Genomic DNA, 26,888 nt, shown 5'->3' on the forward strand with positions numbered 1-26,888 from the left:
TCTGGTATTCAAACTGACAAAGGAGTGAAATTTTACTGAAAATATGTCAGACTTACTCTGCCATCTACCAGTGCAATAGTACAGTATTTGAAAAAAAATAAGACGACGACTGGGCCACAGAATTTTAGGAAGTTACCTCTTGGAAAATTAGGCACAAATGGTGGGATAATATTAAAATCAGTCTTGGAAACAAAGAGTTTGAAAGTGTGAAATAGATTTATCTGGCTCAGGACAGAGCCTAGAGGAGGAGGAGGCAGCACGCTCATCTGAAACACGTGGTAATCGTTACTCCTCGACACTGGCGCTCTACCGAGAATATCTCATTCTTTATTTGGCAGGACAATGCGACTATTCACAGACAAGACTGGAAAGGCGTACTCTTTGGAATGCACTAACATTCCAAAGGTGTTCTTCACCCCACATCACACAGGCCACTGTTGCATCTTGGGCCATTCTTGCATTGTGATCTGGGTCACTCCCGTGCAGCCTTCTAACACAATTCGATAAAACGTGACTGTTTCAAACCCCACAGTTTTTGAAGAATAACCTTGTCTAGTGTGTGTCCTCCTCCTGAATGTCTTAAAGGATGGTAATCCGAAGAGAGACGATAACAAAATTGCTGTAGGAGTCCTCACCTGATCCCCCTTCAGCCTGTCGACGAGCGTGACACAGATGACAGCCGACTTTATGCCGGCATGGTGCGTTAGGGCCGCAAATGATAGGGACTCCATCTCAATATTTATAACTCCTGCCTTGTGGATTTTGTTGAGGTATTCCATTTTGTCTGTCTCCGTGAAGTTGCAGAATGCACCGTCTAGCCGACCCTGACCTGAAATATTAGATTACTCACATACTTCCTGTAATAAAGTTGATTATTTCTGAAGATATAAATGAATCCACGCGTTTAATATTTTTTATTTAACTACAAATGGTGCTTGTTGATAACAGCAGCCATGAACAAAGTGTAAGCTCCAAGGCTACAAAAGACTTCGCGCACCATACCACGTAGCTCTCAGTCGACAGTATAGCATCGCTAGTTTTGGTACACTGTGAGTTCTGAGCTGTGTTCACTCTTAAGCATACATCAGAACATTGTGTTGCTGTGCTGTGAAATTGAATTTTTTTCTCAAGTTCATAATATCTCTTGTTTTCTGTGTTAAATTGCTGTTTGGTTGATGAAAGATTCCCAGGTTACAAGCCATATCAGGTGGCAGAACGATGAATAAACCACGTCTTCTGTCATTCGGGCACCTTACGTGGCTCGTAACCCGGTAAACTTTCATCAACTTCAGTCGCCATGAAACGTTTACTTTATGCCGTACGGTGATTTACAATATCAACCTCAACAACAGCAGCGAAGAGGCACAGACTGAGAAAATCTGCCACTGGCAGCCACAATTAGAGGACTATATAAAACACGTACGAGTTCTTTTAAGGAAATTTCCGAACAACACAAACATTTCAGGAATATAAATTTCCGCATAGCTAGTAAAGAAGGTACCAAACCAACTACTTAGTTGTATTATGTGACATGGTCCCAGTTGCAGTTCATGGAACACAAACATACACAGAATTTTCTCATTTTTTTTAAACTGAAAAATGTATTTAGGTGAGGTTTTCAAAAATATGCAGTCTGAAACTTTAGCCATACACCATGTTTCAAAAGTAGCTTTACAACTTTGCAGGAGGATATAAATTTATTTAAAGAACGTGCGCAATATTTTTAAATGCACAAATTTAGCCAAACACATCAAGTTTCATGCACATAAACTGTAGTACCGAAAACCGTGTTTCTGAAGACGCCGTGGAACAGATTAGGGAGAGCTTCGCTCGAAGTCCACGCAAGTCAACGAGACGTGCATCCCGGGAAAGCGGGATTCCACATGTGACTGTGTGGCGAGTGTTACGAAGACGTTTACACTTAAGAGCGTACAGATTATGCATGGTGCGAGCCATTTCGGATGGTGATAAACTGGCTCGTAAGGAATTTTGTAAGGAAATGTTGCGGCGGGTTGAAGACGACGAAGGATTTCTGGACTCAGTAATTTTCAGTGACGAAAGCACGTTCCATGTCACTGGTAAGGTCAACACGTGCCTTCCTGGAACATGTTCGTGACAATCCAAAAGTTAATGTGTTTTGCGCCCTCAGCAAAGATAAAGTGTACGGCCCCTTTTTTTTTTATAGAGAAGACCATAACCAGCATTGTGTATCTGGACATGCTCCAACAGTTCCTCATTCCTCAACGAAGATGACCAGGAAGGACGCATTCACTTCCAGCAAGACGGTGCACCCCCTCATTACCTCGGAGAAGTGCGCGAGTACCACAGCAACCGTTTCCCAGGTCGGTGGATTGGTCGGGCCGCACCAATATCACGGCCACCTCGCTCCCCGCATCCAACACCTTTAGATTTTTTCTTGTGGGGATTTGCTAAAGATCGAGTGTACGTGCCACCCTTACCTGCAAATGTGGCTGAACTCCGAACTCGAATTACCACCGCAGTTGCTGAAGTGACACCAGAGATGCTACACCGCGTGTGGCAAGATATTGACTACAGATGGGACGTCTGCCGCATGACAAATGGAAGTCACATTGAACCATAAAAATCCGATGGACATAAAACATGAAATGTTTGACTACATTTCTATGTTCTGAAATTATATGTTTCTCCTATCAGTTGACCAATATCTCGCCCTCAAGTTGTAAAGCCACTTTTGAAACACGCTGTATTTTGTAGTCATATCGTAGGTGGCAGGAGGCATAGATCAGATAACAGTAAGAACTTTCTTAACCCCAGTGCCAGAGGGAGGTAAACCATCAGTTTAATGCTTACCTCCAAGGGTAAATGAGAAATGTATAAAGAATTCTGGGAGGAAATCCCTTGGAAAGAAGGAAAGGTAACTTTTCTTAGAACTAGGTCGAATGGCAAAGTTCTTGACAGGACAGTTACCTTCGTAAAAGTCGTACGTGCACATCGTTTTTCCTATGACAGTATCATACGGGTCCTCACGCTCAGACAAGGCAAACAGTTCCTGTCCCACCTCCTTGTCCAGTTTTGCAGGTCTCCTCACCAGCTGCCCCAACACTGGCTGAAACACATACAGCCATTGTTAAGATACAGGTGTGGTGAGGTATTTTTATCTGAAACACGACCATGGAAACAAATCATGCCCCGCCCACCTCCCCATATAACAGAATGTGGTTACTCTGCCATGCAGGTCAGGACGGGAGTGGAGAACTGTTTACTTATGGACTGTATGTGACTACATAGGCAATTCATCTGTGAGATTGCTGGTTCGAGCATCCAAGTTTGACTCTCGTCAAGTATCGGGACTCCCAAAACTTAGAGTGTAGAATTTTATCACTTTTGTCTTCTTGTCCATGCTGTTAATGAGGGTGTAATAATTAATAAAGCGCCTTGCTTATTCCATGCAGCAGAGTCGTTCCTGAGAAGCCAACAGTCGCTCAATAAATTACCAGCATTTTACAGAATCCAAAGGTTCATTACCACATTCATAAGAGACCGCCACTGGTCCCTGTCCTGGGTCAGATGAATCCAGTCCATACCACCCCATCCTAATGCTCCAAGATCCTTTTTTAATATTATGCTCCCACCTATGTCTAGATTTCCTTGGGGTATCCTTCCTTCTGGTTTGCCCACCAAAACCCTCAATGCATTCCTCTTCTATCCCATGCGGGCTACATGCCCTGCCCACCTCATCCTCCTTAACCTCATTAGTCTAATTAAAACTGGCGAGGAGTACAACTTATGAAGCCCCTCATTATGCAACTTGTAATAAAGAACCACATTACTGACATCGGATTATCATTTCGTGCTGGGAAAAATGCAGGAGTTACCAGTTCGAGGAAAGGCTGCATCATCCCGTCCAGCGCGCTCTCTGAGATGACGACGGTGCCGCCTTCCAACCCGATGCCACCGCAAGTCCCGATGCGGAAGAACACGGGATCATGGACACGCGCGTGGTACATTAGCTTGATGACTTCGTGCAGCAGGATACCGACGGAGGGGATTCCCATGCCGTGCTGCAGCACAAGCACAAGACACAGTGCGTCCACTGACAAAGTTAAACGCAATTTTCATTCCAGAGCTCCCGGCAGGAACTGCATGACGCCGCCAAGGGCTAACAGCAACTGCCGTCAAAATTATTCGTAAAACAATGCAGCTGTGTCAAACATTGTGTTAAGTACCGGTTATTGTTCTGTATATTGTTGAATTGCATGCTGTTCTATACGAATCGTGAATCGTATGTGAAATTGTTTCCGCATTGAATATGGGCCCAAAACTTCGTTTAGCGTTCATTTCACACCACACGCCAACTGAATGTGGATTAACAGGACACAGTTGCAATATTGTGCCAGTAACTTTTTTGGAGCACTGTTGCCGGTGATTCATGCAGTTCTGGCCGAGAACTGGGAAGATACAGACAGTTTTATGTAACTGTGTCTGCGAAAGCACTTAAAGTGCTTATATATTTTGTAATTATTTAAATGCAACTGAATACTTACAATTGCTGGTATATATTGTGAATTTCTAAGAGTGTAAAGCGGGTCTATTTGAGGTTAGGTTAAGCATTCTCCCGTGCTGTGCCTTCAGTGGCAGCACTACGCTTCCGGTTCCGCCATTAAATAAAAGTGAAGGGGCCTCTATGCGTGTGTGTGAAAGCAGGTGGGTAAACATGTCGAAGCCGATGCACCTACTGGACCCATCGGCCATCCCCCATCATACGGGAAAGACAGAATGCCAACTTCTGAACGAAAAAGTTCGCAATGTTCATATTTGAAACAACCCAAATAGCCCCGCCTTACTGCAAACAACTGTTCTTTCATAATTAATCAACAATACGACGTAGTTAACAAACCGCACGTATTTCAACACGCAAGACATTACACAGTAAGAACGCATGAAAGCCATAGACGTTCCCCTCAACTCGGGGTGACCCATTAACGCGTCTTTCTCGCGACTGCACCTCACTTTAGAAATGCCATAGAATAAGGAGACGCGTGTGGAAATCGAGCATTTAAAGCAAACAGGGGTGTATAAACCAATATAATGTGTTGGACTTTCTTCTTGGAAGAAGATGGCTGTCTACTGGGATGTTCCGCCGTGTAGTCTGGTTGAAGTTTACCGACGTTTCAGAGACCCTTACAGTGAATACAAAATAACTAAGAGTTTCGTTAACTGTTACAAATACACGTATGGAACAAAGGGGGAGGCCGGGAAACGACATAGTTATTCCTTGTAAAGTACCGGACGTGAAATTATTACGTTTAGTCTAGTGTATACAAGACAGCGTGTGAAAATGTCATGGAAATTAAAAGGGGAAACATGTTCTTAGTAAAACGATCCATGCGCAGACAAGACTGTTTGCCGTCTTGCTCGTTCAATTTCTCCTTCCCATTTTACTGTGACACAGCTCGAGCTCGTAGTTATTTTGCGTCCAATGTACTGATTCCATCACCTTAAACTTCTACCACACTACGATGTGCAACATCCCAGAAGGCAGCCATCTTTAAGTCTGCCACGACAATTTCAAATCTCACCTACTTCTAACAAGATTTTTCATTTGTCGAGCAGGCAGGCAACCTCACAGAAAAACATGTCCCTTCGCGTCTGTGGACAAAGTAACATTGTGTTTGTAACACTGAGAAACTCACGCTGATGGAGAGGACAGGCCCCACTTTGTACATGGAGTACCTGTAGGAGTACTGGCTGATGTCCTGCAGCGTTGTACCGGTCGGCAGCTTGTGTCCGATCTGTTCCATGATGTAATAGGCGAACTGTTCCATCCGCTTTGGAGTCCCGCCCATACAGACAAACTGCAACATCGCACCGTCTCGAAAATTCAATTGCACTTAGCGTACAGACCTGCATGCACCATCGTTAATACGGAGTATGTATTAAAATAAAGCCTTTCAAATGTTAAGTCCACCTGTAACCAGCTCCTTATTGAGAATGTATTCCACTCAGTCAATAAATCCTCCTCTGCCTTTCATGGAAACTCTCTGTTTCTGGTAAAAATCAAACATACTTTCCATCTATGCCTACGTCTTGAAAGTGGCCTCTTCCCTTCAGGTTTGCAAACCAATGAGTAAAAGTACAGGAACTGTTGAAGACATGGCTGTGGAACCTCCTGAGAGGTGTCTTCAGCCTTTCCTCTGGGCGTTATCAATTGCCTGAAGTGAAATGTTCGAGTAAAATACAGAACGTGACTTCTTCAGGGTGGCGGACGTTAGGAATACGAAAACACGGGCACATCTGATAAAGTTGGATGAAATGGTCATTAGGAACGTAATATATACCTTCTCGTTTATTGAATGACACCTCATGATTTGCATAGATTACTATAGAACCAAATAACATTCATCGAGAAATACGAAAGCGACGTCACCTATTTGAGGTTAGGTTACAGTATTCTTGTACAAGGACTGGCCTAGGCCACGCAATTACGTGATCTGCGTTTTCTGAGGTGTATAAAGGCCACTCGCCAGGTCTAGGTACTAGTGCGGAACGTATTACCAGGGTCTCGTACCCCTGAAACGTATGCCTACCGCTTTGTACGTCATCAACTGATAAACTGCCCGATGGTGCGCGGTAGACTGTGCTTCTTACGAACTCCTGAAGTCTTGTCTTCAAAATCCCGGTTACAACGACCGTTTTTCGTGGTTTTCTTAATGATCCGACCTCTTTCGATAAAATTCTGATGCTAGACTAGACTTACGCTCTATTCTGTTCAGATGATATGAACTAAAATGGTACATCTTATGCCGGTGTTGCGACGATAGGCGTCTCTACTCTCAGCGTCGTATCCGATGGCGAAAGTTCGTTTGGGTGTATGTTAGGTTAGGTTAGGTTGGGTTAGGTTGGGTTGGGTTAGGTTAGGTTGGGTTAGGTTAGGTTGGGTTAGGTTAGGTTGGGTTAGGTTAGATTGGGTTAGGTTAGGTTGGGTTGGGTTAGGTTAGGTTGGGTTGGGTTAGGTTGGGTTAGGTTAGGTTAGGTTGGGTTGGGTTAGGTTAGGTTAGGTTGGGTTAGGTTGGGTTGGGTTAGGTTAGGTTAGGTTGGGTTAGGTTAGGTTAGGTTGGGTTAGGTTAGGTTGGGTTAGGTTAGATTGGGTTAGGTTAGGTTGGGTTAGGTTAGGTTAGGTTAGGTTGGGTTAGGTTAGGTTGGGTTAGGTTAGGTTGGGATAGGTTGGGTTAGGTTGGGTTAGGTTGGGTTAGGTTGGGTTGGGTTAGGTTGGGTTAGGTTAGGTGAGATTCGGGAAGGCTAATTTGGGTTATGCTTTGTTAGAATCCGGGAAATGTTGACATTCAACTACATCTCGACGCAGTCCACACCCTATTTATATAATATAATATTATCCCCCGTCGATGTCCAGTTCTTTCAAATGATCTCTTTCCTTCAGTTCCTTCAACTAAAATTTAGTACACATTCCTCATGTCTCAACACGTTGGTACATCCTTGAGTCAGTCAGTGTATAATTTTGTGTATCCCCGCGTTGAATTATGTCACCTGAAACCCAAAATGTAACGAAATACAACGAACAACAATTTGCCCGCAGAACTATTCTATGACCGTAACATCATCATCCCTTCCCGGAGTTCAAGTTCTGGAACGCTGTCGAAGTGTCAGAGAGCGTCTCGTTCTGCGACCTCCGGGCTTACCTTGACATCGCCGAACATGCTGACCAGGTCGTGCGAGCCACTGCCCAGCGCGAGGTGATACAGAATGTCCTGGTCCATGAGCTCAATATTAGGGTTCCGTAGCCTGACGGAGCCATCAGGGTACCTGCACACACACAGAGAACACACGTCACGTCATCACAAGACACAGGAAGCCGTCGTTATCCGCATTACACAGGTTAAAATCCTTCTCTTTCTAGAGGAAAAATGTTATAATTCCTTCCTGCCTGCCAAAAGTTTATTTTGTGTACCTAAACCTAAACAGCGATGGAATATGGAATGATTAATGGTCAGTAGATTGGAAAAGACATGGAAGAAAGCGGTCGTGGCCTATTTTTAAGGTAATGTACCGGCATTTGCCTGGAGGGACTGAGATAAACCACGAAATTTCTCACTCAGAACTGACGGTCACGGGGTCTAGATTCCAAACATGAAGAACTCAGTCGCTTGTCAATGAAATTATCGTCTTTTACGGAGCCCCGAGTGTCATTACTGTGATGAGAATCGCAGTCCAACACGAGAACCTACAACCACTTATCTGACGCAAAGGTTGATTTGACGGCTTGATAGGCGGTTTGTAAAGTGTTACCTCGAACTATTTCTTGGGGGCACAGCCACATAAATCCCCCATGAAAACAAGTTGGTGGCATTTGTTTTCGGAGCCAGACTGTGTCACGACCATAAGATAAGCTCAACTACATATAACTTTTTCTTCTCCTTATTTTCTAAAATACGACAGCCGGAGAAATCCCTGAATGTTGTTTCAAATATCTGATTGCGATTATTTGAACACGGCCAGAATCTGGCCTGCGATCAAATGTAGAGGCCTGAGGCAGAAACCTGTAGCCCTGATTCCACGTATCGATAGTTAAAATCGATTGTGCGAATTGTCGAATTCTTTACCGTATACAGGAAACTCTCGGTTTACGAACGAGTTCCGTTCCAAGACGTTGTTCGTTATGTGTATCTTGCATTCCTGAGCTTTTACGATACGTTAGCAGCCATTTTAAAGCATTAAAACCATGTTCTAAACATCGCAAGCAAGAGATGATCCTATTATATTATAATAGGGGGGTCTCGGGTTCGATTCCCGGCGGTGACCGAATTTATAACTTGTGTTGGGCAAGGCCGTGGTCTAGGCAACACGGAGTTTTCCTCCGTGGCATCCCAACAATTACTCCATTCACACACAGAAGAAGGCAATGGCAAACCACTTCTGGATCATCTGCCAAGAACGTATATGAACAGGTCCCAGTCCGAGAAAAGGATGGAAGGATCCTGTTCATATGGACCTGTCGTCAGACAGAACACTAAATAAATTGGGGGAATCACCGATTTATTTCCCACGAGAAAACATTCTACGCGGCGTGACATGTAAACCAACGTTTTTTTTAATGACTAGATTAGTTTTATTAACCGAGAACAGTTCAGTATAGTCATTATATAATAATTTTCTGATAATTATTGTAATAAATACAATTTTTAAAGTATATTTATTTAAATCTTACGATTATGTTCACAATACTTTTGGCATTTGGTTTTATAAAGAACTCTAACTATTGGCGACTTTAAAAAAAATGTTGAATGAATTGTGACGTTCGTAAACCGAGAGTTGCCTTGCATAAAAAGAATATCAGAAGCAGCTGTTTACAGGAATTGGGTTATCGCGTAATGTAATTAGTAGGCTTTGTCAGTGTCGTTTAAGTCCACGATAGTTGTCATTCCATTATCGCTAATTGTATCTGTCGCATTTCCTTGTTACAAATGGCTCCTCCCTCTCCTAATCTCGCAACTCAAGTTTAAAGGACAGTAATTACAAAGATTATGGCATCATGAGGCCAGGGGCAAACGAGGATAAGTTTCAATGATAACTTTTAAAACCGAGTCGTGCCAAAATATTGCACGTAATATCTAACAACTATGCTGGACAATATGGTACCATTATGGCGCCTGCATTCGGTTGTTTGTACCTTACCGTGCCACCTCAGAATTTCGAAAGACTGAATCTGGTCAGGGACCTGATGGGAACACGTTGACGAGGATGTGAGAGGTTTTGGGGGCGAAACGTCTGCTTTCGGGGGCTAAGCCGCGACCAAAGCTGAGAATTATCTAACGTTTAGACGAACATTACATTTGCCATCTTCAGGGTGAATTCCAACCCCGAAAACCTAATGAGAACAAAGGTGATTGTGGGCTTTTGGGTTGATCTTGTGAGAGTTTTCTGACGTTTCGGTTGGAGTAACGCATCCAACTTCAGGGTAATAGTCTCGTGGACACTTCTATGGAAGTTTTACGGTTAGTTCAGAACTCAAGTCACACACACACACAGGCCAATTTATGTTTTCCAAAAGAGGAGCTACGGATTTTATCCTTGGCAAATCACGCACGTACAATTGAACTGATGGATTTGCCCATTTAAAGAGGGTAGGAATGAGACCGGTTCTTCTGAAGATGAAGGACGGACATGGACGCTCATAAGTGACTGAAGTGAGTTGTAAGAAAAGACAGTTTGAAACATATCTAAAAGGACGAGCGAAGCGTTGAGATTTCGGTCCAAAACCCTGAAAGAAATAGACCACTTGGTAGACCTAGGCATAGATGGGAGAATATTAAAATGTGCCTTAAAGAAACGGTCTGAATATTTCGACAGCATTCAAGTTCCTCAAAATGTGTTGCCACAGCGCGCTGCAACGAATATTTCTCGTTCCATAAAAGACGGGTAATTATTTTATCAGCTGAAATGAAATCGGCCACTAGAGAAGAAATTTGCAGATGAGAAGGGGCGACGCCTTCCGCCGATATTCTGCTTCGAGGTTGTTCTCTCGTAAGGATATCAGAAGCCTGTACAGGCTACAGTATAGCGTAAACATAACTTTTATATGCACTGGGAAACCAAAGAAATATCGTGTGACTCGCTTTATTGCGGTCTGGAACCGAAACCGCAATATCTCCGAGGTATGTATTGGAAACATTTCTGTACGCCGTCAAACGAAATAACCGCAAGATGGCGTCTACTCACCTAGTTAGTTTCACCCTCGAGTCGTCTTCTTCATCGAAGTCAGACTTAGCACTTCGACGACAGTCGTGATTTTCCATGGTAACTTCCGCAGAATAACGCAATCAGAATTTGGAGATCGGGAAGGGTTCGGTCTACTGAAAATGCAGGTCGATTTCTTTTGATTGTTTACCGATCCCTCTTTAAAATAAATTGTAAATCACTGGGATTCCTATATATTGTAAAGGAATCCGATTAATTTATGATTAGTTTGACTCACAACACACTGTCGGCTTGACGAAATATATTTTTTTTTTAAAAAAATGTCGTAAATGGAACTATGAACTAGGAGAACTTCGCTCGGAACCAAAACAGTTGGAACGTGTTAATATAAACAATCACGAATCGTCTGAAATTGACTCGAGCTCCGCGAACGTGATCGATTAACTACTTTCAAAGATAAACTTAACATCCAGAGTTTCAATCTCAGAAAACACACTCACCTTCAAGTAGTTTTTAGCCTTGCGTTGTAAACGTATATCCTACAAATTAACTCCGATTTAATACGATTCTGACCAGAAGTCAGTGTCGAGTGGTTAGCATTCCTGCTCTGTATTCGGGAAGTCCCGGGCTCAGATCTCGACCCCGGAAACAGCTATCAACTACCGCAAGCCAATACCAGGATAGTACTTCCGTCAAGTACAGCTTCCTTCCTTATCCTTTAAAGTTCCATTAATCATCCATAAATTCGACGCTATAAAGTATGAGCGTCTTTAAACAGGACGAAACCACGCACAAAAGACCTAGAAACGCTCTGTATTCAAGTGCCCCCAATCAGAGTCCTCCCCTGAATGAGAGACCGGGTTTAATATTCATAAGAATTTTCGTATGATGTGATCTGATCTTTGCGTTTTGAGACGGCAGATTAACTGAATGGTAGAAAACATTACCTGAACTTATCCCTCGCTTAATTCGGTGAGATCCGACGCTCTAACGCTGAAGAGTTTTGCTATTGGCTGTCTTATGTGATGGCAGCGTCGTGTAGTCTAGCAGACACGGACCGACGTTTCAGACTCTACCTTAATGACTCCAACATCATCCATTTGTTTACCAGTGTGTACCAGAATTCACATCGCTACATCCCAGAAGCCAGCCACTTCACATTCTTTATTTCTCCGCGAATGAAATTTCACTCCCAAATACTCGAACCTCTGACACATTTTCAATGGATCTCTGTTTGATTTTGTCCACGAGTCTGATTACGAAACACGAGCGTGTACTAAGTTTTCTCTGCGTTTACCGCCAGAACAATAAAATCATCACACTTGACAGAAATGATTTATGATATTAAAAAAATATCGTCTATTTCAACAAATTTCCTGATGACGTGTTATGTACTCCGTTTTGAGTACTTGATGGTTTAATTTTCATCTGTATTCAGTTGAATGAAAGTGAAGTGGTTTTGCGCTAACACAAAGCCAATAAAAGAACGAATCAGGTTTCCTATTCATTATTTCAGTACGCTATTTAAGTTTCCCCGATGAAATTAGCCATTAAAACACAAATGGAAGGACGGATTCGATAGTCTAAAAAAAAAATCGATGGACTTTTTTTAAACTTAAATCTGCGTACACGTTGGTCCTCTCACGTTATTATAAGTCCGCAGATCATTCGCACGGGATGTGATTTTCAAAAGAGACCGTATCGCATAATTAGTACACTACGTAAACTATTTTTGCCTTAAATTCTTCGCCTGAAATAACTTTCTTTTGCAATTTGGCGATCACACGGAGGAGATACGAGTACACACTATACGTTATGAAGTTAACCGCGCCGTTCTGATTAGCGAGAACTTCAAAATTTCAAGTAACAATTAACGTAAATATTTAAAAATAAAATAAAAATAAAGACGATAATTTTTCTTCCCGGACAGATGTTTGCGTCAATTACAAAGAAATTTGCCTTTGCTTAACGCAAAATAATTCTTCCCGACAAATTGTGAATGTCGTCAAACAGACCTTCATGAAATCTAAAACTCCTTGACGATGGTGAAGAGTCAATTGAATAAAAATTTTCTTGGATATTATCCATCGTCTAGTAAATATAAAACGTAAAAAACGACGTTTCGGAGATGGGACTCTATCTCCGTTTTTAGGTTCCTACACTGTTGGGCCCACTAGATAGAGCTAATCCCTATCTCCGAAACGTCGTTTTACGTTTTATATTTACTAGACGATGGATAATATCCAAGAAAATTTTTATTCAATAGACCTTCATGAACTGAACTGCATTAGAAATTTCGCCTGGCAAAGAAATCGCTTACGTTCGTTGTGTCCCTCAAACAGGCCCGGCCCGTGATATTTCAACGAAAAGACTTCCGAGTGTTCCACACATTCATCACACGCGCGACTGAGTCTCTTATACTCGCTTGCCGTGGTCTTGATAGTGGCACATCTTCCACTCCTCTCCCCCCCCTCTCTGTAATGATACAGTAACCACGGATACACGAATGCACTTTGGTATCTAAAGCAAACACGCATAAACCACGAGGCAAAGGTGTGCCCGCCCATCCTTCATATAGGGTACAGGCATTGTGAATGTCTGCAATGTTGATTTCGCGCAGTCATGAAATTTTGTACATACGTAGTTGTGCGTTTTCTTTCATACTAACAAATTTTTGTAAAATAATTTTTTTTATAATTCTCTTCTAATTTTTTTTTTAACATCTTCGACAGAAAAAAATATAATAACTTTGTTTCGGGTTTTCAAGGCAATGACTCCGAAGATGTCTGTCTTCTGCGTTGTAGCGTGCAGAAGTTTACCACCGTTTCACAAGTCCTTGCTGCCTCAATCATCGCCCTGATGATTGAGGCAGCAAGGACCTCTGAAACATCTATAAAGTCACTAGACTTAAAATTTGCAGTTGCTTAGTACCTTAGCACCTGAACATGGCAAAATTTACATTGTGCAGACAGGACTTAACCTCCTCCCCCCGTCACACAGACCTCAGATGCTGGAAACAGCCTGGAAAGCTACGAGTATGTCGTGGACAGCCGACAGGAGGTGGTCTCCCAGCGTGTGGTTAATCCTGAGCTAATATTCCTCCACCGTCAATACGCTCTATACTTTATAGTGATTACTAAACACTACGAATGTTAACAAATCGAGAAATATGTGGGCGGGAATGTAGATTACAGATGGGCGAGATGAGAAATGTTAACAGAATTTCGTTTCGGAAACAGTAAATGAATATTCATGACTGGAAATTGTACTCTTTTGAGAACACCGACTCTCCAAAGGTGTTCTTCACGCAGGATCAGACGTTGACGTCAGCGGGGCAACCCCGATCCGAGGTCTTGCACCGACAAAGCACTGTCGCTGAGGAATGCGACAGACATGGACAGGTCTTCGAGAAATATTATGGGAATGTGTGTCGTCTGGGTTCATGCGACTCTGGATAGAATCCTGTGGCAAGCTTTTGTGAACACGGTAATGGACCTTCGAGACTACTCTGACCAGGTTAACAGCAGCAACGTGTGTACGGAAGAAGGACTTGGCTCTGGGTACACTTGCCCCAACCTCACATCACGAGACGTCCTTATCACATCACATAATAATAACAATAACAAATATGTGTACGTTTTCCGGGAACTGTGGTTCTGCAGTTTTCCTTGAGCTTAAACACTTGCGACATTCACAAGATACTTCATGACATATTTATAGACGATAAGTCACTTACATTATCGACAACCGATCCTCAGTCGATTCAGATAACACGTAATAAAAATTGCGCGCAATACGGTCCCCATAATATCAAAATATCCGTCACTCCACAATCCCAAGGGAGCCCCAACCTGTTGCTCGTAAGCACCGATCTGCTCTCGAGATCAGATTTCCAGATGTTTGGCTTCACTTACCAGCTTGGAAACGAAGAATAATGGCCACTATGTCTTGTTCGTGAGAGTTCTCGTAATCGATAGTGTAAATACGATAAATCTTCATCAGGCATGAACGAGTCACTAAAATCCTTCGATCGAAAATTGTTATAAATACGGAAACAGCTAAATTTCATTACAACAGCAGCCAGGACTTGCACAGAACCACGTTTAGCCTCATCTGAGATCCCAAGTTTAATTACAAACATCAAAGAATCTCGTGACATTGAACAGACATCGCTATTAAGGGCAGTCATAAAAAAAAATTGTAAAACCATGAAAAGTGGAAAGTACGGTAAAGCACTTGAAGAAGTTTATTTTTCAAAAAGACGCCGTGATGGGATGAACTGATTCAGCGTCCGATGAAATCAAGAATTAACTGTTTTTAACCCAGATTGGATGTACCTGTTGTCCGAATTTGCTATCAGATCGAAGAATCTACAATTGTCTCAGGAACTTCCGTCTGTCACGTAATACTTTGGTGAAAAAAACTTGTTCTGTCGGCCGATCACAGACAGAGAGGACCGGATGACTACGTCACACCTACAGGATTTCGATGACAACGATAAGTATTAAATTAATTATTCGGTTTTGTCCGTCTAATCACAATTATATTTAAAATTTAAAATTTACAAATCAGATAATTAAATTAAATCCAAATGTAAATCGATTATTCGATGTGGAACATAAAATTATAATTTAATTATCTAATTTGTAAATTTTAAATATAATTGTGATTAGACGGACAAAAACCGAATAGTTAATTTAATATTTGATTCACAATATGACGCAATTATACTATCTTAACGATAAGTAAAACAATACGTGGGGATATATGGGCACATAAGTCGTATCGGGACTTAAAATCCGTCCAACTGCTTCTCGTATCAAAGCCCAAAGCTTCATCGCCGTTCAAAATTATTTACGCAACAGACGACTTGTCTCGTACGTAAGTCCGAAACACCGGTCCGTGTCTCAATATTGATCAGGTTGCACCACAAGTTCAGTCCACTTTCCCGTTGCCATAGCGACTACAAAGTAACATTTAAACAGCAGCAGGAGGACCCTTCAACAAGACCAAGTAACGTGTCGTTTCCACGACGGACGAAAATCCTTCTAAAGAAGCTGATAATCGCCGAAGGTCCATTTCCGAGGTCATTAATAACAGCGTCAGGTCTCAGCCCGGGTATTTGCATTTCTTCGGCTAAAATGTCGTAAGCATTGCCCTCGTGCATGCTACCGTGTCCAGCCCACGTCATCCTCCCCGATTTAATCGTCCCCCACCCCCCCAAAAAAAATTTTGTGAACGGTACCAAATTTGAAACTCTTCATTTTGAACGTCTACCCAGTCTCCTGACATTTCCTCTCTCACGTGGCCTAAATTAACGGACTATAACGGGGGTCTGCCCAGAGGAAAAACTTAGGACAGATAGCCGGTCACCGAACCCAAATTCTAATCCCGGACCTCCCGATCACAAAGCCATGTACTTCTGCGTCTGTACGTGAAATTTAAAAAAAATATATTATTTTATTATAAACACTGAATAATCAGTAATACAATTTATTTAATTTATTTTAGATGTAGATTATATACTACGTATAACTTGAATTATACACCAACAACTTTGGGGGTACAAAGTTGAAGAGAAATTATATCTGGGGGTACGCGAACAAAAAAGGTTGAATGCCACTACCCTAGACAGCCGCCCCAGCAGAAGAAGCGAAACCTCCCCTGTTTCTGCAGCTCACGCACACGCCTGGTCTGCAAGGACGAGATTCTCACGACCTTCTGACCGCGGATTATGGTCTTCAGGGCTGTGACCTCAGGGGAAAGTCGAAAGGTCGGGGGTGATTTATCCCTCCGAAATATTAGCACGAAACGATCAATAAATATAAAACCTGCGGTTAGGATCAGAGGGGTTGTCAGATTGTACTCACATCAGAACTTGTGATGGTTTTACTATGCACTGCAAAATTATTACGTTCAATGATACACAGTCTGTGTCAGAGATCACCTCTGATCGGCGTCACTTCCTGAGGGTTTGAAGAGACAGAAAGTGTGGTTTAACAAATGTAAAGACATTTTTTCTTCCAAGACGAAGGATTAAGTACATTCCACACAGATCTCGTGATCTCACATCATTTGGCCACTCTACAACTATTAACAAACAATACGACTCCAAACTCCAGCAAAATTATCCTCGGTCAGTCAAGGGACTTTGATACATGGAGATCCTTGCTCTAGTGAAAACAGGATTCACAAGTATCGGAATTATTTTCTTTTGGGGGAGGTCTGTGGTTCGTACCTGGTACCTAAAACTTTTCTACTAATCTCGCAGGCATCTTTGCTTACATTACAGACTCCCTCCGGATAATTCCTGTCAATTATCGAGCCAATGATTATTACGTTCCTCCGAAACAGCAAAAAAAAAAAAAACACGAAAAAATTGTCGTTCCTTTTACAAAACCTTTAAGCTTTACGCACATCCATGTAAATAATTTCATCCACAGTTTTAAGCTACTCATAATTTAGAATAAGGGAAAACTTCTTCTAGAATTATCTTTATGAAACATGATTCCTACACGACCTGTAAATAATATTAATGTTTATTATTTTTAAATGCAAATTAATCTAGAAACAAATACAAGATTTTCTTCAAAACACATAAGACATTAAAAATAAACCAGTCCAATAACATCGCCTCCCAAGTTTTCCTGTTTCAAACGCGGTCATTTAGATTTATTTTACATTCCACAGGTTATGGAATTAATATATCTGCATGTTTTGGTACAATCAGACACAGGGTGTTCACTCATCGCACGCGAGAGAGTCAGTGATACTACGGAACTAGAAAACATCGGTCCCATCCAAGCATCTTTCTTGCAATCTTCCGACATGACTACAACGTCACCACATAAAATAATAAAACACTTACGACAGCTTATTCGCTGGGAAATCGCACCTCATTACGATCGGCCCATCTAGTGCCGAAGCTAAGAATGTGTGGTTCTATACCTCCACTCCCCCATACGCCTGCATAGGAATAGTAAATGTAGGTACAACGTGGCATATTCGGAGACATTCAATATTCACGACTGACTTGACTTCGTGTTAGGGGGCGACTGTAACTCATAAATCAATGTCCATTCCGTGAGATTACGCAATAAGATTATTGATTATGACGTAAGTAGCGAATTCCTTTTCTGCAGTTGGGTCAGGGTTCGAGTTTAAGACTCGCACAATCTCGGAGTGGGCCAACAACACCTTCCGCACACTTATTTCATTTAGAAAATTGAGAGAATAGAGCTGAGGGCAAAACAGACCGGAGGGTTTGCAATTGAATGGGACACATCAGCTATTGGCATTTGCTGATGATGTTAATTTATTGGGGGTCGATATAAATACAATAAAAGGAACGCAGAAGTTTTACTAGAGGCTGGTAGACAAGTGGGGCTGGAAGTAAATTCAGAAAAAACGAAGTACGTGTTAGTATCTCGTCATCAGAAGACAGACAGAATTATCTTGGGGTGGCTAATAAATCCTTTGAAAGGATTACAAAGTTCAAATATCCGGGAACAACAATAACAAATCAAAATGATACTCGTGAGGAAGTTTGGAGGAGATTAAAATCTGGAAATGCTCGCTACTTCTCAGTTCAAAATATTTTGTCTTCCCGCCTGATTTCTAAGAACCTGAAAATTAAAGTATACAAAACAATAATCTTGCCTGTTGTTTTGTATGGGTGCGAAACATGGTCTCTCACTCAGAGAGAGGAACACAGATTGCAGGTGTTTGAGAATCGGGTGTTGAGGAGGATATTTGGGCCTAGGAGAGAAGACGATGGGGTCTGGAGAAAACTGCATAATGACGAGCTTAAAAATCTGTTTCCTCCCCCAATATTGTCAGGGTGATTAAGTCGAGAAGATTGAGATGGGCTGGGCATGTAGCGCGCATGAATGGGACAAGAGGTGTGCACCGGGTACTGGTTGGGAAACCTGAGGGGAAGAGGCCTCTGGGGAGACCTAGACGTAGATGGGAGGATAATCTCAGGCGGGATCTATGGGAGATAGGAGTTGAAGGAGACTGGATTTTGTTGGCCCAGGACAGGGTCCGGTGGAGGGCTTTGATTAATTCTGTGATGAACCTTTGGGTTCGGTAAGCCATCTGGTTGGTTGGGTCCACTATTTGGGAAGCCTGAGGGGAAGAGACCTCTGGGGAGACCTAGACGTAGATGGGAGGATAATCTCAGGCGGGATCTATGGGAGATAGGAGCTGAAGGAGACTGGATTTTGTTGGCCCAGGACAGGGTCCGGTGGAGGGCTTTGATTAATTCTGTGATGAACCTTTGGGTTCGGTAAGCCATCTAGTTAGTTAGTTAGTTTTGTTTTTTCTTGAAAGGAAAATCCCACGCCCATAAAAGCAACTGCTGCCTACTAATAAACTGCCTAATTTTATATCTAAATAAAATGTACACTTTTCGGGATGCGTATAATTAAAAAAACCTAATATTTTTTTAAAAAACTGTCTTCGCCATATTACGCCTAAAATTACTCGTTTGAAAATCACAAATAACAATCATTCAATTACTGTTCGCTGTCTTCTAGCGAGACTAAGTAGGTTTTAGTGGTCGAATAATCTATCAGGTATTCGAAACATCGTGACCTTGAATCAAGACGGAATCTACACATCCCCGATTCAGGGGACCGGTAGGAGTACTTACTCGTCCAGTTCCTCGTCCGACATGTTGCACAGCAAACACAAGGTATCACAGAGCACTCATAGCTAACAAACTAACCAACAAATGAACTGGCTCAGTCAGCCTGTCCGCCTCGTCTCACCACTGCCCTGAAACTGAACGCAGCTCAGGGGGTTGGTCTCGCTTCGTCCGGCCGGGGTAGTTTCAGGCCTCCCTCCACCTATCTCTTCTTTACACTTTCTCTCTGTATCTGTGTGTCGTACGTTCATCCACCCACACACCCGTCTATTTGTCTCTGTTCGCCTGGCTGCCTATCTATCACCCTGTCCATTTGCGTACTTTTATATTCTTATAAATACTATTTACGTACATCATCTAGCCGTCCGTCTGTCTTGTCATGTACCTTTCTTTCTTTCTTTCATTCTTTCTTTCATCGGTCCATTTACAAATTTTTTATCGTCACAGGAAAGTGGTTAGTATTATTTCATGTTCGTTAGTTCAGAACCAACAAACCAACAAAACAAACTAATTCGGTGTCTAAAAAAAGTACCGCGAAGTGTCGGATAAAAATGCAACATGCGTTGTCATCTCATCGGTTTTGTTAATCTGGTGTTATCTCACGACGATCCAAAATTCTTCGTAACAGCGAGACCTCGCCAACCGGAAAGACGTTGCTCTGGCAAAGACCAAGGGCTCTTGGGGAATTCAGGGTTAGAGCCTATGGGTCGAAAACCACCGTTTCTTTCTTACGTGGGTTTTATTATTATTATTTAGTGTTCTGTCTGATGACAGGTCCATATGAACAGGATCCTTCCATCCTTTTCTCGGACTGGGACCTGTTCATATACGTTCTTGGCAGATGATCCAGAAGTGGTTTGCCATTGCCTTCTTCTGTGTGTGAATGGAGTAATTGTTGGGATGCCACGGAGGAAAACTCCGTGTTGCCTAGACCACGGCCTTGCCCAACACAAGTTATAAATTCGGGCACCGCCGGCAATCGAACCCGATACCCCCCCAGGATTACAAGGCCAGCGTTCTAACCGCTAGACCACCTCATCTTATTATTATTTAGTGTTTTGTCTGACGACAGGTCCATATGAACAGGATCCTTCCATCCTTTTCTCGGACTGGGACCTGTTCATATACGTTCTTGGCAGATGATCCAGAAGTGGTTTGCCATTGCCTTCTTCTGTGTGTGAATGGAGAAACCGCGAAAGCTTTACACTTTCTTTCTTCCAACGTTACTCTGAAATCTGAGCCTTCGTGGTCCTAGTGATAACTACAAATCACATTTTTATATGAAGTTCTCATCTCAGACATGCACGCTGCATGTCCAATTCGCCCTCCGCTTTCTACATAGAGCCGGTGGCGCGTTCAGAACTGAAGACGGTGGACCGATGAGAGACGGTCAGCGTGGTCTCACTGCATTCGATAGGAATTTTTAAATTTTGACACAAACCTTCGGAGGGCGGTGTTTGGTGAAATATCGATTTTGGCATAACAAGTAGGCCGGCAAGCGTCTTGAATTGGTGTACCACTGTAACCGCGCCCTCAGAGGCAAACGGATGAACATTAGGGAAAATATCATTCCCGTTGCATTTCAACGGGCATCCCCCCCCCCTTGTAACTGCCTAGTTACGAGCTTTGTGACGATAAACGTGTCCTTTGAACATCATCTGCTTCAAGAATCAATAACTCTTCATTGTATATTAATGTGTTTCGTTTGATTCTCAGTGTAAAAAGGGCTTATTTCCTTAAACAGCGTTAACCAGTTGACTTTTGTAATGGTGAGGCGTTGTGTTTTCTTCGCGGTACGGACTGAATTCTTAAATATTATTTATACGAGTCTCTGCTCCAAATGGTTAATTAATTATCAGAATAAATTATATTATTTCCTTAAACAGCGTTAACCAGTTGACTTTTGTAATGGTGAAGTGTCGTGTTTTCTTCGCGGTACGGACTGAATTCGTAAGTATAATTTAGAACAGCTTCGATTTCTGTGGGTCGACGTATTGTAACTGCAGTTTGACATTTCTGATTTTTAATAAGACGGCGTAAGTCCCTGTTATTAAAGAGATTGGTATGGAGCCCATGACACCGGAAGTCATCCAAAAGGCATGACTGAATTTTAAAACGCCGTAAAACCGAAATGTGAATAGTCTTACTCAGGTAAATTGTGCGATTAAGTAGGTCTGTGTAGGCAACCAGCAGAGCACAAATGTTACGACAGTTAAGACAAGTGGCGAATTTTAATTAAATTTGAACACGAAGGTCTTCTGGGATGTTGCAGGGTGTAGTCTGGTAGAAACTTAACGACGTTTCAGAAGTTCTTACTGCTTACTTCATCACGGCAATGATGGAGGTAAAACGTCAGTTTTCTACCAGACCACATGACGCAAGATTCCAGAAGAGAATCCTCTTCATATTCGCTGTTTTGAGAGCCTGAAGACCTTTTCCACTGGTGACAACCTCATTGAACTTCTTTCTGTCAGTTAAGCTAGGATACCCTCGGTGCGAAATTCTGTGGTGGCAGCAACATTATCGCTGTTTAATTTAGGGTTAAATTTGTGTTTCACTGGACCTATCATGGCGTCCGTCAATGCAGTGGCCGTTCAGTATCACATACTAACAGAGAAGGCCCAATGAAATACAGAGGGAATGTCTTTTTCTCCACAATGCTGACTTCGCCCATTTTAGAAGCACTGCTTAAAGCTGCCTAATGGTAGCAGCGCTTGTAAAATGGAACAGCCTGAGAAGTCCGGGCGGCCGTGAGGGCAAACAAACATACAGCATGTACAGATATCAGACCGTGTTTTGCAGAAGACAGATAAAAAAAAAATTAACTTTCGATTAAACAGCAAGAACAATACACCAAAATTATCTAAGTTTGTGGAGTTTGGCAATGACACAGATTCTAAATACGCAGTAAAACTTGTATTTTGACAACTTTCAAACACTCAAAATCTATAATACTGGCACAGAAATATCGATAAGTTATATAAAAGAAACGTTTAGGGAAAATATGGGCGTTTGTTTGTTCGTTGTTTCATGCACTACACATTTTAATGTAGGCTTACATTAAGTTCCAAATTAGATAATGTTCTATATTACCATAGTAATTGTTGGGATGCCACAGAGAAACCGGGGAAGCCCCCGGAGGAAAACTCCGTGTTGCCTAGACCACGGCCTTGCCCAACACAAGTTATAAATTCGGGCACCGCCGGGAATCGAACCCGAGACCCCAGGATTACAAGGCCAGCGTTCTAACCGCTAGACCACCTCATCTTATTATTATTTAGTGTTCTGTCTGACGACAGGTCCATATGAACAGGATCCTTCCATCCTTTTCTCGGACTGGGACCTGTTCATATACGTTCTTGGCAGATGATCCAGAAGTGGTTTGCCATTGCCTTCTTCTGTGTGTGAATGGAGTAATTGTTGGGATGCCACAGAGGAAAACTCCGTGTTGCCTAGACCACGGCCTTGCCCAACACAAGTTATAAATTCGGGCACCGCCGGGAATCGAACCCGAGACCTCAGGATTACAAGGCCAGCGTTCTAATCGCTAGACCGTGGCTACTTCTGGATCATCTGCCAAGAACGTATATGAACAGGTCCCAGTCCGAGAAAAGGATGGAAGGATCCTGTTCATATGGACCTGCCGTCAGACAGAACACTAAATAATAATAATAAAATAAATATTAGAATAGAAAAAAACATCTAATTGACGCATATTCCGTTGATCCGAAAGGTGCTTTAGATAAATGTAAAAAAATAATCAATTCTACATATCGCGTGATAGTGACCTTCAGAATAATCGCAAATGATGATGACCTACTGAAATTCTAATCAAGAGATGCACTCAATCACATGGCAGTCACGCAGATAAGAACAGGGTTTATTGGAGCTCGTTTCTGCTTAATCGAAAAGGCGAGAGACAAAATTACAAAAATGTCAGGGCGCAATTGTTTTAGAGATCAGGACGACACGAGAGAGGGTTCCAACCTTCTGTGGCGGTATCGAGCGGTTGTCCCAACATGCACTCTGGTCCAGGGCTGTCCAAAATGAGACATAATACCGAATCAATACTGACTGACCCACATTCAGCGGTGAGCGGCAATGAATCAGCTACTGATGTTATATGAAGGACACGGCATGAGACAGATACAGCAAAAGGTAACAAAACTGTGGACCACTCGGATAAAATCAAACTAGAACTTCAACTTGAGCTGATTATCTCAGGCAAAATGTCACGTACAAAGCTCAAGTGCGCATGTTCGAATGTGCGAAGTCACTTGAAAGTCTTGCTGCTTCGAGATCACGATATCTGTAATTCGTGTTCCACTTAATTAGTACAAGTTTTAAACTCCTCGCCACTTCTGTGTTCTCTGGCACTGCTTGGCCTTCGTAAGGGTGGGCTTCAGTGGCCGAGAGGGCCAGAGGGCCTAAATGGTCAAAAGGGCCTAAATGGTCAAAAGGGCCTAAATGGTCAAAAGGGCCTAAATGGTCAAAAGGGCCTAAATGGTCAAAAGTGCCTAAATGGTCAAAAGGGCCTAAATGGTCAAAAGGGCCTAAATGGTCAAAAGGGCCTAAATGGTCAAAAGTGCCTAAATGGTCAAAAGGGCCTAAATGGGCAAAAGGGCCTAAATGGTCAAAAGGGCCTAAATGGTCAAACGGGCCTAAATGGTCAAACGGGCCTAAATGGTCAAAAGGGCCTAAATGGGCAAAAGGGCCTAAATGGTCAAAAGGGCCTAAATGGTCAAAAGGGCCTAAATGGTCAAAAGGGCCTAAATGGTCAAAAGGGCCTAAATGGTCAAAAGGGCCTAAATGGTCAAAAGGGCCTAAATGGTCAAAAGGGCCTAAATGGTCAAAAGGGCCTAAATGGTCAAAAGGGCCTAAATGGGCAAAAGGGCCTAAATGGGCAAAAGGGCCTAAATGGGCAAAAGGGCCTAAATGGTCAAAAGGGCCTAAATGGTCAAAAGGGCCTAAATGGTCAAAAGGGCCTAAATGGTCAAAAGGGCCTAAATGGTCAAAAGGGCCTAAATGGTCAAAAGGGCCTAAATGGTTAAAAGGGCCTAAATGGTCAAAAGGGCCTAAATGGTTAAAAGGGCCTAAATGGTCAAAAGGGCCATTTTGTAATTGTACGTTAGGTTACGTTACGTAGGGTTAGTTTAGCTTAGGTTAGGTTAAGTTAGGTCAGGTCAGCTTAGGTTGGTTAGGTTAAGTTAAGTTAGGTTAGGTTAGGTTAGTTAGCTTAGGTTGAGTTATGTTAGGCTAGGTTATTTTACGGCGATTTGATAAGTTGAGCTGTTTGTTTCCAAGTCTAAAGTGGGCTTCAGAAGCACGAATTTTCGAAATAGACCATGGATGGTCGGAAATTGCTGAAATTTTGTATGGACGTCGTGCCACAGGTAAGTAATAAAATTTCATACTCTTCCGTGTCACAACACTTGTAATAAATTCACACGAAGGCATCAAAGTCCCGAGGTGGAAGAAACGCGAAATCGGCCACGATCACCAACATCCGACTTTATCAACAAGGAATTACGCATAGAAACGTTTCTTTATGTTTTCTAACTGGTGCCTATACGTGCACAGATACGTCATAAGACTAAAAAATGCACAAAATGAGTGTAGAAATATTTTTATGGCGAAGATACTGATAGTGACTAAGGTTATGTAAGCGCGTTGTAGCTTCATACGTAAGGATTCGCGCGCAGAAATCACCATACGTAAATAAGGGGGTTACAAGTGAATCCAAACACATTCAAGTGTCGGAATTTAATAAAACAAACAAATAAATATGCAATATGAATTGCAAAGATCAAAAACCATTTCGAAAATTATGCAAATGTTCGCACACATTGAATGTAGCGTACAGATGGCAGCATGTGTAAAAACAATTTCCGAATTAGACTGGTGCTGACGTGATGTTGCAGTCTGGTAAATCAATAATCCTTCTACGTAGCGATTGGCCGACAGCAGAGCTCACAAATTTACGAACTCTAACGGAGAGAAAACTAAACAGAAAATGACGTGGTTCGATTCCATTGGACAGACCCGTACATCGGCTTTCAAATACGTGAGATTGATGTCAGCCCCGGAAGTGAAAGTCAGTCGTTATTGATTTTCGTAGAGACAGTGCAGTCTCCGTGATTCAATGTTTGCGTTGCGTGGTTAGGTTTGTATCGTTTTAGCTTTTGTTATTACGGGATAAGATATTGTAATTGCGTCATATTGTGAATACTATAACAATTATTTATTTTAATCCGTCTTATCACAATATTTTAAAATTTCCTTTAATTAAGATAATAAAATATCATTGATGTTCCATATCGATTGATCGATTTACATTTCGGAACATTTACACAACATGTTTCGGTTTTTATAAAACCATCATCAGGTAGTGAAAACGGATAAGACGGATTAAAATAAATAATTGTTATTACGGGATAGGTAAGTTGTGGTCACGTATGTCCATGACATTAAAGTTCAAGGTCATTAGAAAACGAATTTTTTCCCCCACACTTAATTCCGAAGAAATATCTTCGAGAACATGTATATCGTTGAGGTCGCGTACAAATCAAGGTCATGTCACAGACACGAACAGGGCTGTGGAGTCGGAAGCAATTTTAGGTTAAGTCGGAGTCGGTAAAAATGTACCGACTCAGACTTCGATACAAAATCTTTAGAAGAATTTCTATACCGGGTGAGCCGCCGGCGGCCTCAAGGGAGATTTAACGACGCGTTAAGCCACGTGGTGTGTGGCAATAAAGCTTTGTAACTTTGGCTCCGGTACCTTATGATTACAAACTGTCTACAAATTAACCGAATTCTGCAATAACCATTAGACGTATATTTAAATATAGGTTATAAATCTAAAACGTGGTGATGATGAAATATCTTATGGTGTCATTTAATATTTAAGTACGTTTACCCTTATTAATGCATTTTGAGCTTTTATGAAGGAGTCGGAGTCAGATATTTTAGTACCGACTCCACAGCACTGGTTGTATGGGTTTGAAACAAAGTTCACCAGGCTCCAGGCCATGAAGTGTCATAAACTGGGACGAGTAAGACGACAGGAAAACGGAATAGGACAAGTGCCTGGGACACTTCATTCTCTGGCAAACTTTGTTCCCTAGCGAACAACATGGCAGAAGTACCTAAAATCATGAAAATCCGTCATCTGGTTCAAACGACTTTTAGGCAAGTGGCGCGTGAACACATAAACACACACCGACCCACAAGACACAGCATAAAAACAACAAAAATAAGGGAGAAATGTCTTCATGTCTACCGCTTGAGAGTCTAACATATGCACGTAATAGCTGTCCCGCTACACGCGATGTAGGAGCTATCAGGGAGAGGAGGTATAGGTCCTACTCATTCTTGACCTCGGCACCAGATGGGGGTGAGTGGTCAGTGTCATGCACTGGTTCCAGAAGAGTACCCTGGCACCCATTAGATAGGAGGTTGGGTGGGCTCCAAAGCAGAGACCAGAGGAAAAATCCTCTGCCCCTGTCAGGGATCGAACCCCGGTCATTCAGTTCATATTCAGCTA

At 42.3% G+C, this 26,888-nt stretch overlaps 1 protein-coding gene across 4 annotated transcripts in view; it reads right to left on the minus strand.

The window, feature by feature from the left end:
* Positions 1 to 19,493, minus strand: part of LOC110834222 (uridine phosphorylase 1) — a 29,141-nt gene extending 9,648 nt beyond the window's left edge. The window contains exons 1-8 of one of the 4 annotated variants that reach the window (XM_087346812.1): positions 13,016 to 13,082; positions 11,196 to 11,411; positions 10,717 to 10,850; positions 7,680 to 7,803; positions 5,676 to 5,837; positions 3,858 to 4,043; positions 2,950 to 3,088; positions 636 to 829 (exon numbers count right to left, since the gene is read on the minus strand). In XM_087346812.1, the coding sequence (XP_087202938.1) occupies positions 636 to 829; positions 2,950 to 3,088; positions 3,858 to 4,043; positions 5,676 to 5,837; positions 7,680 to 7,803; positions 10,717 to 10,793 (882 nt within the window). In that variant the 5' untranslated portion in view covers positions 10,794 to 10,850; positions 11,196 to 11,411; positions 13,016 to 13,082. Of the gene's footprint in view, positions 1 to 635; positions 830 to 2,949; positions 3,089 to 3,857; positions 4,044 to 5,675; positions 5,838 to 7,679; positions 7,804 to 10,716; positions 10,851 to 11,195; positions 11,412 to 13,015; positions 13,123 to 19,348 lie in introns of those variants that run through there. The other 3 variants (XM_022073144.2, XM_087346813.1, XM_087346814.1) reach the window with 3 other exon arrangements.
* Positions 19,494 to 26,888: the final 7,395 nt, after the last annotated feature.

Source organism: Zootermopsis nevadensis, unplaced genomic scaffold (genome assembly GCF_977971745.1).
Source record: "Zootermopsis nevadensis isolate Lab colony 2312 unplaced genomic scaffold, Znev_1.0 Znev_ptg000010l, whole genome shotgun sequence".
Taxonomy (NCBI): Eukaryota; Metazoa; Arthropoda; class Insecta; order Blattodea; family Termopsidae; genus Zootermopsis; species Zootermopsis nevadensis.